This window comes from Onychostruthus taczanowskii, unplaced genomic scaffold, assembly GCF_017590055.1.
Source record: "Onychostruthus taczanowskii isolate IOZ18803 unplaced genomic scaffold, ASM1759005v1 scaffold20, whole genome shotgun sequence".
NCBI lineage: Eukaryota > Metazoa > Chordata > Aves > Passeriformes > Passeridae > Onychostruthus > Onychostruthus taczanowskii.
This window is the reverse complement of record NW_024499240.1, coordinates 11,154,809-11,169,239: the sequence shown is the minus strand read 5'-3', so window position 1 is coordinate 11,169,239 and position 14,431 is coordinate 11,154,809. Positions and strand designations below refer to the sequence as shown.

Below are 14,431 nucleotides of genomic sequence, written 5' to 3'. Positions count from 1 at the left end.
CGTTTCTGTTCAGAAACAGCACGATATTTATTTAACATCTTTATATATTTATATATATATATATAATTTTTTCTGCATTGCAGATTGTGTCGAGTTTTATACATCTCTATTTACAATGATTTAAAATAATTATATTTCTTCTCTGGCAGGTATTTACAAAGTCAATAGTAACTACATTTCACATTTCAACAAATCAACAGCATGAACCAGCTCAGTAAGACAGTTAAGATAATGGCTTACATGCACCAATAACATGATCTTCAACACGTGCCTTCTTCAGGACTAAGAATGAAGACTTTCCCTGGTCCCCAGGTTAAAGGACATCATACAGCAGAGGTCACGGTTATTAAAAACCTGGTTGATTTAGTCCTTCACCAGTACCGAATCTCGAACGTCTGGGGCTCATACCAGCGAGCAGGGCGATGCTGGTCCAGAGGGGCTCACACCACCAAGCCATGTCCTTTGCCTAGCGTGTGCCCACAAGAAGTGGGCCACGTGCTGCTTATGCTCCTTCTATGAGATTAAATAATGCTAAAGTAGTAAAAATCCTCAGAAACCTTAGTTCAGAGAAACAAACCTGGTATGACGAAAAAAGTAAGAAAATAATCTTTTAACTCTTGCAGAATGTTTCTTTTTGCTAGTAAAACTGAGAGCAAGTCCTGTATTCTTACAGGGACAAAAACAGATCAAAAAACTCATTGTCAAGTACAGGAATTACAAATTTAAAAAATGCAGCATGGGGTATTTATCAATTTAGTTGTTTGGGTCTTCTAATAGCAAATAAAAGCTACCATAGTAAATCTAAAATGTATTAAGAGTAGCTAATTATTAAAAATCTTTATTAGCTTTTTCCTGGAATCTTCAATATGAAAAAGTGTTAAATGACTCTGTTTTATTTAATCATATGGTATTTGTCCACAAATAACCAGCTAATATCCACCCCTAAAGAATGTACTATGTGCAAGAAAACAGAAGTAATCGTTGAACACTGACACACACACACACACACCACACACCCCAGTACTAGGAATCTATTAATATTTTGACATGTTGATTTATCCTGAGTGATTGTTAACTCACATCTACTGTATACTTGAAGCCACGAAGTTTTTACTACTTGCATTTTTCATAAACTAATAACATGAAATTCTAGCACAACCACAGTAACTGTCTAAACAGAAAGAACAGTGTCAATAGCCAGTATTTCTGTTACTCCCAAGTACTTGGTTTAGAACTAAAGGTAAAAAGTTGCTCTACTTTTTCTGTTTCGTGAGCAGTTCTGGGGAGGATGAGGACTCAAACACATAGGATTCACTACTGATTTGTGAGAAGTTTCCATGACAAAGCACCATAGAGACACTTTACCAGCAGATACTTCTAAACAGAAATCTCCCCCTGACCATTTTACCCTCGAAAATCAAAACCTGTGAGAATTCCAAACCACATTTTAAAGCAATTTAAATTTTGACTCCTGAATAGATTATTAATCTCTCATTAAAAAGTTGTATCAGAATGCAAAGACAGTCTTCTCTTAAACCCCTTAAATCTTATAGGCTATAGAACACTGGGAGCTCACACCCAAGGGGCTGCTCAGTAAAAGTTGATCTCATCACTCTGCTCGTCATGCACAAGCTAAAATGTAGGGCAACGTTTTACTGTATGGATACAAAGCTTTAATATACATCTGTTCCCACCAAGCTCCTCACAGGAAAACCTTAGGAATCCTTTATGATAGAAGGGATAATACATGGAGCCATTTTTTAATTCAGTTGGTCCCTCAGATACCACCTTTGGTAAAATCTGATCAACACAGTTTAAAAAAAAAACAAACAGGGAGAGGTATAGCACAGAGAAAAATAAGTAAAAGCATAGAAACAAAATATTTTTTTCATTAAATCTCAAATACAGATTATTAAAATGGGACAGATTTTTACTTAATCCTTTTCTGTAAGGTACCCTTGAAACTGTAAGGTACCCTTGAAACTTGCACAGCTTTCTTCTAAACTTTTAATATCACAGGCCTTGACACTTGACAAACTTACCAGGCAAGTTTATCTAAAATGGTTGGCAGTTGTTTTTAAATCTTGTTCCAATATTTATTTTAAATAAAATTTCATAATGACTATATGGAAAACCTTGTAAGTATCAGTCTTGCAAAATCTACTTATTGTTTTCAGGAACAAACCAAGTTGCTCACAGCTCACCATCATCTTCCACCACTGTGCAAGAGGCAGGCAAGTATTTTGTCTCTTCAGCTGGTCATGACAGAAATTTTGACAGACTGATACATGTATTCATTAACATAACACCCATTTATGGGTGTATTTACTACCCCAAATCACCTACAGAAAACCTTTCAACAGCAAAGTTTATCCAAGTGCCAGTGAGGAAAAAACAAAAATAATGAACAGATTAAGGCCCATATGCTAGAAACAAATAGCATTTAAAATACTGAATATAAAATATAAAAAATTATATAAATCGAGAATGTGATGCAAGTACAGAGGATCTGGCTTGTTTGCTTAGCATGCTTGAAAAGGAGTGATATTTTGCAACTTTAGTCCTGCAATTATCCTAAACAAGAAACTGAAATAAAAGAGGTACATTTACTCTTCTGATGAAAACTATTCCTGTGATATAAATGCTTGTTACAAATGACACCTAGCTGATGGCTTTAATGTTATATTAAACATGCCAAGGTAGCAATATCTTTGGCAGTGAGAGAATTTAAGGATGAGATTATTAGATCTACTAACATCAAAGTAATTTTTTTTGTGTGCAGTACATATGTTTCATTCAAACATATTCCATTGTATTTTCCCCACCTCCTCTAGGATTATGAGCATAGTACCTATACTGTACAGCTTGGTTTTTATGATTTTATTCAAAAAGTTATTCTTGATTCTCTCTTAGTCTTCAAATGAATTTAAATTTGTAAGCCAAGATAAACAAAAATGTCTGGTTTGTGACCAAAGTTAAAATGCTGAACACTTACAGGAGATAGCCATTGGTTCATGATAAAATAGGACAAGTTCAAACTCTTAGGTTAAAATACAGCCATAGCATAGAATTATCTATTCCAAAATTAATTTTTCAAAATATAATTCTCTGAACATGTTATACATTAAATATTGAGGAAAATTTCCCTGGAGCTACAATTTTCCAAGAACACTAATAAACTTCATCAAAGAAGTAAAACAAACCACATAGTATCTGAAGACAAAAAGCAGAGTTGGGGTCACCTTACTGCAGAGTAGCTTTACCACCAGTAAGATGCAGCTTTCCCCCTTAATCTTGAAAAATACGTTCCTATTTACATACAGTATACACACAGTTGAGGCAATTGATTGTCAACACGTGACAAATGTATGCACCTACTCACACACAAGTAAACCTCACACGGTGAGAAAAAACCCTGTCCCAGTAAACTCCAGTATTCATAAGTAGTGCAAATAAATACTTTGTCAGAAAACATGTCTTTTTTTTTTTTTTCTCACTATATTGATGACTTTAATTACGTTAAAGCTAGCAGGAGTATGTTGGAAATGCATTTAAGACCAACACACTTGCAAACTACAAATACTAGATCTAATGCTTACTGGCTGCAACATGATGTTCAGCATTACAGAATGAAGTATGCTGTTAAAAAACTTCAAATTCACATCAGAAAGGGTGTTCAAAGAAAAATGGACAGTGATACCAAAGTGTCCATTTTATGAAATTTTCCAAATGAAAACCAAAGGGATAATACAGAAATTGAAACGGTCATCTTGCAACATTAATTTTAATAGGCATTTTTACTTCGTCACTTTGCTCTCTGTCAAATGAAAATATGGTTCACCTTTCAAACACCTTTCAACGAAAAAGCTGCTCACAATAAATCTCTGAAAAGGATAATCAACCTAGAGTTCACAATCCCAACATTTTGTATTTTCTTAAAATGACAAAATCCGAAAAAATTAGTTGCAAAATGGCAGCATATTGTGACGTGTATCAGGGAACATTTCATTTTTCCCTACTGAAGTACACGTATACATCAGAATATAGAATCTAGCCTTCCTCACCTAAGAATTCCAAGTATGTGCATGCACGCATACACATGGAGGGAAAAATCATAGTGTTCTGCTTCTTGTCCTTCTATAATGCTGCAGTTGCACTCAAACAGTGCAGAAACCTAAATCTAGTGCCTCCAGTACCAAATGTTCTAAAAGAAGAGACAGCAGAGTGAATTTAGGATAAAGAGGTTTGATTTAAGTCTAAACATTTATCACAGGTATCAGAAAATTTAAGTATGTTTTGTACTTTGTTTAGTATTTAGCATCTATAATCAGAAACCCAACAGATTATTCTCTTCACCCATATCCCAGACAGTTCTAATTTTATTTCTGCAACAGTACTTTGGAATGCACTGAACACAGTGTATAAAGATTTGCTATGATCTTGCCACACCTTAGCATGGTTTGAGACACATCTAGCAGCAGCAATGATAAACATGATACACAGCATTGCAGAGCCTGGGACTACAGCTGGTTTGTAGATTCTTGGGATGACTTCATTGGTAAGGTAAATGTTCAACAGTACTTGGCTGAAAAACAACAAAACAAGCTCCCACAACTGAAACACTGCACTAAAAGGGTAAATTTTGAGAAATCACAGATGTACCACAGAAACCACAAATTTTTTTACAGGGATAAATTTGAACTCTTTTAAAAAAGACTGATAGGAAGTAGGTATATATACACAAGAACAAACCAAAATACAATGAATGAAACCATAACAAAAGGCACATGACCAAAATGAGAAGTGTAAAAATAATTTAAAAGGTAGTCTGACTGAGGTTTTTGACAATTTGAATTTACTCATGTACATTTGACTTCTCTATCTGAAGCCAGTAAAGCCATCTCACTTTACTGAAATAGTTTTTGTAGTGTGGGACCCCAGACAAAAAAATTGCTTTTAAAAAAAGATTGTAAAATTTGACCTGATGCCAATTTAAGTGCCTTAAAACTTCTGGGGGAATGCATCTAATGACAAATATAAAAAGTAGAGAACCTTGCTAATGAACAACTTTTTAAAATACTAAAATTAAGTAATTCTTAGAAAATTAGCTGACACTCCTGACCTTTTCTTTCCAAATATTTAAGCAAATTTCCTTTTTGATATCTCTACAAAGTATAAACTTGGTATTCCAGTCATGACTTACCAATTGTCTACACTAGGAAAATTTTATTTTATAAAGAAAACTTTAACCATACACAGCTTTTGACATTTTTACAGAAATGTAAGCCTTGTAGCTTCATCTCAGCTTTGCCTTAGTTCCATCTGTGCATGACGGGTGGTCCTTAAAAATTATTTACCATTTAGAAACTGTCAGGTTTTCCTTCTGATGAGTCTATTTACTCTTTACCTGAATTTCTACATCAGGTGCCACTACATTCACTTTATGAATGTATGATATGAAGACTAGGCTACCAAAGTGACTCATCAAACCACAAAAAAAACCTTCAAATATTTTAATGAATTTTAATGTAAATTTAAAAAAAAACTATTTAAAATAAAGCTTAAAAAAAAATCCCCACCAAAATCAACTATCAGCAATACCACACCAAGTCATTCATTGTTTTGAATATCTTAAAGAGTATCATTCAAAGGCAGCCTGCTGTTTGTAACTGCTTACATTTATCCTTCACAGTGACAGTGAAACAAAGTGCCCACATAAAAATTGTAACTCTTTCCTGAAGGTTTACAGTTTGTAAACTTCCAGGATATCATACAGGACTTAAGCAGAGAGGATGAACTTTCCCGTTTTCTATCAATCCAAAAAGAGATACAGAGAGATGGAAAGAGAATGCCAAACATTCTCCAGAGTAACCAGAAATGTGCTTCTAAGCAGCGTCCTCTAACATAAGTACCAGCCGGTGCCCACACAGCAGTCATGTACATTCGAGGCTTGGCTCAATGGCACGAGTTCTGCATTTTCTAGAGTAGGGCCAATCCACAAAAATAAGAGTTAAAAGAACTCAAAAGATTATATATACCAAGGCAATGAAGAGTGATCCTTCTGGGGGGAAAAAAAACCCACGGACTGTCAGTACCCCTTTTCACAAATGGCATTGCTAGAAAAACATTTCACATTGAAGCTTCAGTGTTCCTAGCAAACTATGGTCTCTATCCCTGAGACAGCACCTTGAGAATATGGTCTGTCTGGACTGTAGGATTCCTCAAATGACTCCATCACTGAATTCAGGGACATTGAGAAAGCAGCTGAAAGGGGTGGGGGGTGTCCCAACAGCCATGATACAAAAGACAGCAGCCTGAGAAATACTCTTTACCCGAATGCACCTTTCAATTCGGTGATCAGCACCTCACAGCAAAAACAGCAACAACGAAAATGAAGCAGAGCTAGCCATTATTTCCTGGGGAAGCAGTGTTTCCTTCCCACTTACAAACTAAATTGCTTTAACAGCATGGTGGTATCTAACTTCTAGTCTAAATGCAGAATGACCCTGTGTCCTGGAGGGGAAGACATGTAACATTACAAATGACTACAACGCCATTAGAAGTGCATTGTAACCCACATTATCAACCTAGAATCCTGTCTCTGAGGAAATACAGCTTCTCAATATGCATGTCTCAGTTGCTGAACATCAAAAGCTTCTGGGATGAGAGACTGGGGGCAGTCAAGAAAAAACTACCCTCATTTAATGAAAAAAGTGCTGTAGGCAGCCAGGAGCAGCAATGACAATCCCCTCCCCAGAACTAATTGCACAGACTCAGAGAGGTCCAAAGTCACACTAGAATCTCTGAGGCACTCCTGGTTCTGAGAAAGACAAGTCAGGATCCAGTAGTCTTTGCAGTACTGTAGACCGAGAAAACAAACCCGTTTCTATTTCTTAACAAAGCCAAAGCATCAGCTCATAGGGATCACATTCACCATTTCCGCCGGTGTCTCCAGTCTCACAGTGTTGAAATGGGACTGATCAGCCTACGATGGATTGCACATCACCCAAAGAGAAAGGAAGGCATGGAAAAAGGCATACAGTACATTATATACTGCTTCACTACCATGTTTACAAGGGGGAAGGAGGATGAAGGTGAGAGAAGAATTATTGCTGTTTCAGTAATACAGTATGATAGCTAAACCAAATGAAACGAGATCACAACAGTCAGTATTTTCACACTGTGGGATGATGGTTCATGTTTTGCCTAAGGATGAACTTGCCAGGGATTAAGGGAGAAGAAGGAATACTAAGGAAGGGAGTCAAAGTTACACCTGGGATATCAGCTGCATATTGAAACTTGGAGATCGAGACTGCTTGGTTAGGGGAGCTCCTGGGGAAAGGAGATCTTTACCTTCCCCAGCCTGGCCTAGCCGGTCCTCCTGTAGGCTGATAGTTGAAAACCGATTGGTGTTGCCAGCTGCTAGACTGGTAAAACCCTCTGTACCAGCTCCTACACTGGAGCCTGCTTGACTGCCATTCACATAGTCAAATGATTTACTGGAGGAAGCACTGGCGGTCCTGATCAGGCCCAAACTGTTGGCTTTTGGCACCACCTGCCCAGCAGGCAGGCTGAGGTGTTTCTTAGTAGGTGTCATCTCAATTATATCTCCATCCAGGTCAGAGGATTGGTGCGTGTACTGCTTTCGAGCTACTGAATCCCGAGGGCTCTCATTGGATTTTGCTGCAGAAGAGGTTTCCTTCTCCTTAGCGGAACGCCCGCTTGCTGTTTTCCTTAAGCTGCTCTTCTGGGATACAGAGGATACAGGTTTGGTCCCAGCTGGCTGGCTGCTGAGGGAAGCTCCCGATGAAAATCCTTCATCAGCATCATTAAGGTTTACAGACTCCTCTCTTCCATTTACACCTTCAGTATCTATTAAAAAAAAAGAAGCAACCAAAAAAATCCCCAAACCAATCAGAAAACAGAGAATGCATTCAAGTTACATTAAGACAAAGATGTGCACAGAACGTCAAAACAAACCTCATTTGCTAATCCACTTGGATTCCGCTTGCTTAAATTTTTTTGGATTTTCAGCCAATTTTCCTGCCTAATTAGCAGAATAACAGAGTCTAACAGTAAGTGCTCCCTGAGCTTTATTGGCCTTTCATCTGTAATACTTTCTTCAGTCAGAATATTGGTCCCAAACTTTGTCTATAAACAAGAATTAGGCCTCATTTGGCTAATGTTTTAGCTTGGTGTGCAGATACTACTACCCATTCTCCTACTACATGCTGTTAAGAAAAACAAACTAAAACAAAACCAGCACCCTTTCAGACTATTTTTATCCTATTTTGAGGCAAGATCAAAGGATCTCTTTCAGTCAGAGTAAGCTCTGGTGAGTGCTAAGTAAGCTTCAGAATTAGGCCACTTCCTAGGCTAACAATCACAATGTTCCAACAGGGGTAGAAGGCTTCTCTTGTGCGTAGCTCTCACTGTGAACAACGTGACCACACTTCCTATTGGAGATTAACCTAATTCCTAGTTCTCTCTTCTCCAAAATTCAATCCTCCTTGAATTTACAGCAATCCCATCTAGGTGTTTCTACCATATTTGCTTTTATCTCAACATCTACATTTTTCAGAGAGAAAAAAAAAAGGCAACCCTTGCATTAAGAGGAATTAAATCTCTGAAACACTTTATGCTATAGAAGAGGCACTGTGCTTTTGACTGGAATCTAAAAGGAAAATAAAATCATTACAATATTATTTCTTAAATCCTTATTTTTAGGCTTATAATATGATTAGAGCTGCACACAAATACTTTTTATCTTTCAATCTTATTCCAGCCTTTATCTAAGCTCCAAGTTCTCAGAAGTTCGAAAACTGAGGAGCATTCAAATTTCAAAACTAAAATGGAGCAACAGTTTTGCTCCATGTATCTCATTTCAGTGAGAAAAAGGCATAAATTTTCACCATGTTAGCAAAAAAGGCTTTTTGCTAACATGATGAAAAATTTTGCTTTTCTTTGTAAAAGCTGTAGAGTGTGATTATTTGGAGAAATACAGATCCAGCCCAGCTAAAGTCACTGTAATGCTCTACTGTTAAGATTATTGAACACAGCTTGCTGCCAAGCAAATACGTTTAAATATTTTTTGCAGAATGGGAAAAACATGGTTGCAAGTATCTGAGTGAGTCTGACATTTGAGTGGAAGTTCATCCTCTCATGCTGAGTGTTAGCTAAGGTGCATTTTATATCGTGGCAAACAGAAGAGACAGAAAGCTTTTGGTGGTGTTGCCACCTCTGTGTAGCAGGAATGCAGCCTGATCCCATTTCACATTTCTGAGCTGTAATGCAAACCCAAAACTTTACAGGGAGGTTTCATTACTCTGCTCTGCATTTACTGCTTTTCTGGAAACTTTGCCTTGGAATTACCATTGCTATGTATCAGCTTACAAATGAGATTTAGATATCTCCAAATCAAACCACTCTCAGCCTCTCTCAAAACAATGCAATGAGAGATGATTCTGTAGTTTTCAATAGTTCTGTTGGACTCACTGGCCTCACAGAAGCAGAAAAATAATATAGTTATGTTACTGCAGTCTTCCTTCCTTGATTAAACCTTTTGCCTCAGAAAAAGAGGGTCCTTAGGTTCCCAGAGCAATTATTAAAACGAAGGGTGCATTACTTGCTGTAACTTCCTGTAACCATATTTAAAATGCACGTACCTTCCCCACTTCCTGATCACCCTGTTTTGTAAAACTAGGCCTTCCTCTTCTCCTTGACACATACCTGTCTTTTCTTACACTAGACAGTGATATATTTTATCCACAATCCACCTGACATTCCCCCCTCCAACCTTCCCACACACAATCAAAGGTACTGATAAAAATCAGACATTACTGGAACATACCAAAAGCAAGACCACTTTTTCAATTAACCAACATTTATGTTTCTTTATATAACATGCAAAGCTGGATGAAAGCATGTTCAGTTACAAGCAGCAAGAGAAGCAGCTGAAGCCCCCTCTCAAGCCCTTCTTATTCAATAGAAAGGTGTGGAACTTATAAGAAGGTGTCTCCAGACAACACTGCTAAGATTTTTATTATTACAAGAACATCAGTAGTTTTCAAAGTTTATGTTAAAGCATTGCTGAGTAACAGGATGCTGAAGCACATGTGCTATTCAGGGACTGTGAAGCAGTCACACTGAAAAAGTGGCATTTTATGCATAGGATTTAAAGATAAGACTGAGAGGGGTTGTTGCAAGCTTTTGGATGCTGCAACTATACAAAGGCCCAAGCTGCTCAGCAGTGCTCAAAAATGAAGAAGATAGAGAAGACAACATGCAAGAGAGTTTCTATCTAGTCAGACCCACATACCTACAGAAGTTCCCAATGGGATTAAAGTAATTCAGCAAACACATTCTTTTCCTAATACATCTTATTTTTCCTCTAAAAACTGTCCTCAGAAATAATAAAACATGTTTGAGTCCTTACATACTCTGGGAAGGAAAACAGGATGATGTAACAATGAAGTTTTCTTTTTTTTTTTTTTTTTTAATTTTTTTTTTTTTTTTTTTTTTTTTTTTTTTTTTTTTTTTTTTTTTCTTTGTTTGTTTTTGGTTTTGTTTATGTTCCAATAGATCAATAAGACAATTTCAAAAGGAAATAAAATCTAAAAATCTACTCCCTTCCAAGTAAACTTTATTTTAAGGCCAAAAGAGAAAGAGACAGTGCAACCCAATAGAAATCATATCCATTACACTACAGTGTGTATTCAGGAATCTCACTGTTCCTTATCAGAATAAATCTGTCCTCAAATAATTTGCTATTTGTGCATGTACACAACTAGTACTTTAGACACAGACTTAGTGTTCTCCACTGACCCAAAATAGTGCACAGAACTGCAGCTGCAATCACCCAGAAGCAGAATAGCTTGCACTGCATTACTGAGTCATTCTTGAAGTCTTGTCTTTTTCTACTTAAGGGGTCAAAACACTGATCTGAAGAAGGGGTTTTATAGACCTTTTTAAAATTACTTTTAGCATGTTTATCCTTCCTATAACTGAAGACTGAAAAGTCACTAGAAGTGATCAGTCTCTTCTTGTGCTGTTTGACATCAAACTGGTATTTGTAAGAGGGAATTTTCTGGCTGAAGCTTTCTGTGAAATCAGCATCAGAAAACAAACAGACCCCTGGATATACACCCGCAATTTGATGTTTATAATCAAGGCAAACTCCTTTCCTTGGCATTCTCCCAGATGCTATCACCTGAAAAACTCAGTTTGATCAAGAATGTAATTATACATTGCTAATGTTACAGAAGTAAATGGTATTCAATCCATTTGTATTTAAGCAGAGAATGTGGAATGATGCCTTATCCAGCAATATGCCAAATTATATCAATGGCTTCAAACAAGACTAAAATGCGTAATTTTTATCAACTTCTCTTCCCACTTCCTGTCTGTCCAGAAGGTTCTCTGCAGCTCAGGACTTCTCTATATCCTTCACGTCATGCACATGCAAAGAGTTATAAAACGGAGTAAGATCAAGTGAAAAGTGAATTTAAGAGAAGACAGGATCATTTACTGAGCATGCTCAAATTCATAATGCACCAAGTAGATTAAAAACCCGCACTAAATATTTTTATGCCCCTCTCTTCTACGGAAGCATGAGATCTTAATTATTGCTGGACAGCAACTTTGTTTAAGTGTAATGCCTCTGTGGCTCTACAATTAAGTCTCCAAATTCTCCAGACTGTTTCCAGATTTGTGAAAAACAAATCTGAAGAACAAATGTAGCTCATATCTGAATGTGCAAATAAATCTTATTTATGATCAACTAATGTCCTTACAGAGGCTGGAAACACCGAAGTTTACATACAGAAGAAGGCTTAAGATAGGAGAGTACTTGAAAATACGTTCAGATAAATCTGTAAGAAATTAAATCTCATCTCTGAGGAGAAATCATGATTCAAGTTCAGTACCTGAAACTATGTCTTTCATCAAGGAAATCCTCTTTACTCAAAAGTAGATGAACTTAAATAAAATTCTACCACCTACTCTATCTGCTATTCTTGGCTGCCAAGCAGACCTCTGAAGCCCTACAGCATTTGTGTGGACAGCACAACTGAGAAAGCAAGCAGTAATTGTTTCTAAAGTTTTTAGAAACATGACAACCTCATTTCTTCCTGATAACACAAGCACTTTTTTGGTGCTTGTAGAGCAGCCAGTTCTAAATGAGTTGTACATGTATGACTTGTCAATGAAAGGATGACTGGCAAATAAAACATCAGTAATTGTATCCCTGTTTTAGATAAGCTTGACTTTTAATGGCAACAGGAGACTTCATTTTTGAAAATTTAAAAACTGCATACTAATAAGACACTATGTTAACTAAAATGGAGCCAAATCCATTCATATTCTGTACTGTCTACTTTTCAGTGCTAGATTCATGTTCATCTGGTGCATATTTTTTCTTCTTAATATCAGATTAAACATGCTCAGTAACAGAGAGTTTCCAAGTAATCCCAAAGCTCTTGGATATTACCCCTGTCTTTTTTGTTGTTGTTGTTGTTTGTGCCATGCCAAGCAGTGTTTCACCACACAGATGCAAGCCCCAGGCCAGCCCACACGATAACAAAAGGTAGTTCCTGACCTGATGTTAGGTATATAGGGGATGTGTGTATTGCAAAGAAAGCTAATACACCCTGGGATAGCGGAAACACACACTAGAATGGAAAGAAGTTCTGCTTGGGGATAGGGAGCCAGGATCCTCCTCCAGCAACTGCCTCACTGACTTCTGCCTCCTCATCTCTGTCCTACCCTCTGTTGTGGCTGCTGCCAAGGCGGGCTCCGGGAAGCCATGCTCAGGGGTCCTGCGCATCAGCACCTCCCCCTCTTGCTCACGTTTGATCCCTAGGTCTGTGGAGCCGTGTTGGATCGGTGAGCCAGGAATGCTTGAGTCAGCCTCGATTGAGAAGTCAAAGCCATCTGGGATTCAACATATAACATTTTAGTGCTTTTCTATTCCTTTCTTGGCATTCCAACCCAGGCAGGGAAAATAGAAAGTTTATGCGGACACGTAACAAACACAAAACACTGCCCATGCGTCGTTAGAAGTGGTGAGAACATCCACAGAAAGGGACAGGTGGGCTGTACTGTAGACCAGAGACCAGCAAATGAAGAGAATGGCTGAATATAACTACAGTGAAGACAAACACAATTCAGAGTCCTGAAAACAGGAGACAGCTACTTCTTGTCCTGGACATCCTGATTCAGCTGAAGACCAGAGGTCATCAAATCCACTTGCATGTGACCAAGAAGAAGAATAAAAAATAAAAGGGGAAAGAAACGTATCACAGGAAAATATGCAATTCCTGTTTTCAGACTTTTTACTCTCAGTTGATTCTTATGCTATTCTCTTTTTACCTTCATTGATTTATGCAGCTTTTTAAAGCTAATATTTTATACATGGAGTAACAAAGCTTTAAAAGTAGACAAATTGATTTCAAAGCAAGGTTTTTGCTACGCCTACACTGAAGATGTCATCGCATCAAGGTAAAGATCACTACTTCTTTTTTTCCTTCATTCAGTCAAGCACACTTCCATATGATGCAAGTACTCACTGAGGAAAGACTAATTCTAAACTATCCAAACCTATTTTATAGCTCCCCAGTAAACTGGGTCATAGGTGTGATGTTGAGTTTGTCGCTCTCCCACTGCCATCAGTAGCTTTAGGCAGCTGGAATCCTATTAAGGTCTAGATGTTAGCATTCATTCCCTGAGCTATTTACGATGGGAAGCAGTTGAGTTTTAGTGCAGATTAAACAAAGAACTCAAATTCTAAGTCACGCTTTACCCCTAAAATTTCACAGTGTTACATGGAGAAAAAAGAAGTATCATTAAACATTTTCCAGTTTCTCCATTTCCTCATCTACCTCACAGTTTATAACAAAATCAAAACCAAAACAAACATCCAAATATTCATGTTCGTGCAGTGCTCTGAAGATGTAAAATATTATATACTACTATGGAGTATCACTTTTAAAAACAAACAAACAAAAAGCCCCCCCCAGTGTTCTGTAAACATTCAAACTCAGAAGCCAGATTACAGTGATATGATGATTACATTGTGAGATGTGCTCCTGGCAGAGAAAGCTCACCTTCTCTCCTCCAGCGATGACGACGGATAGAAGCTGTTGTAATAGCACTCCGAGAAATTCTTGGAACTGTTGGAGTAACTTCTACTTTCAGTACCTTCTGGCCTTCTTGTGATGCATCAGGAGCATCAAAAGGCAGCGAATTCTTCATGGCATTTGCAACCTAAGACAAAAGTAAGATGCTGTACTACTACTGTCCTTGACTGCACTAACGGCAATATTGGATCTCCTGCCAGATACAGAAAGGAGAACAAGTAAGAATTGGTAATTATGCCAGATTCCCCTCAAGATGGAAGACCCCATGCCCAGGATTCAAGGTTGATTACATGGAA

At 37.5% G+C, this 14,431-nt stretch overlaps 1 protein-coding gene across 3 annotated transcripts in view; it reads right to left on the bottom strand.

Annotated features, from left to right (window-relative positions):
* Positions 1 to 6: 6 nt before the first annotated feature.
* The window catches only part of FAM126B (family with sequence similarity 126 member B), a 36,751-nt gene continuing 22,326 nt past the window's right edge, over positions 7 to 14,431 (bottom strand). For 2 of the 3 annotated variants that reach the window (XM_041403299.1, XM_041403300.1), the window contains 3 exons: positions 14,103 to 14,262; positions 12,763 to 12,930; positions 7 to 7,872 (listed from right to left, as the gene is read on the bottom strand). In XM_041403299.1, the coding sequence (XP_041259233.1) occupies positions 7,268 to 7,872; positions 12,763 to 12,930; positions 14,103 to 14,262 (933 nt within the window). In that variant the 3' untranslated portion in view covers positions 7 to 7,267. The remainder of the gene's footprint in view (positions 7,873 to 12,762; positions 12,931 to 14,102; positions 14,263 to 14,431) is intronic. The other variant, XM_041403301.1, reaches the window with a different exon arrangement.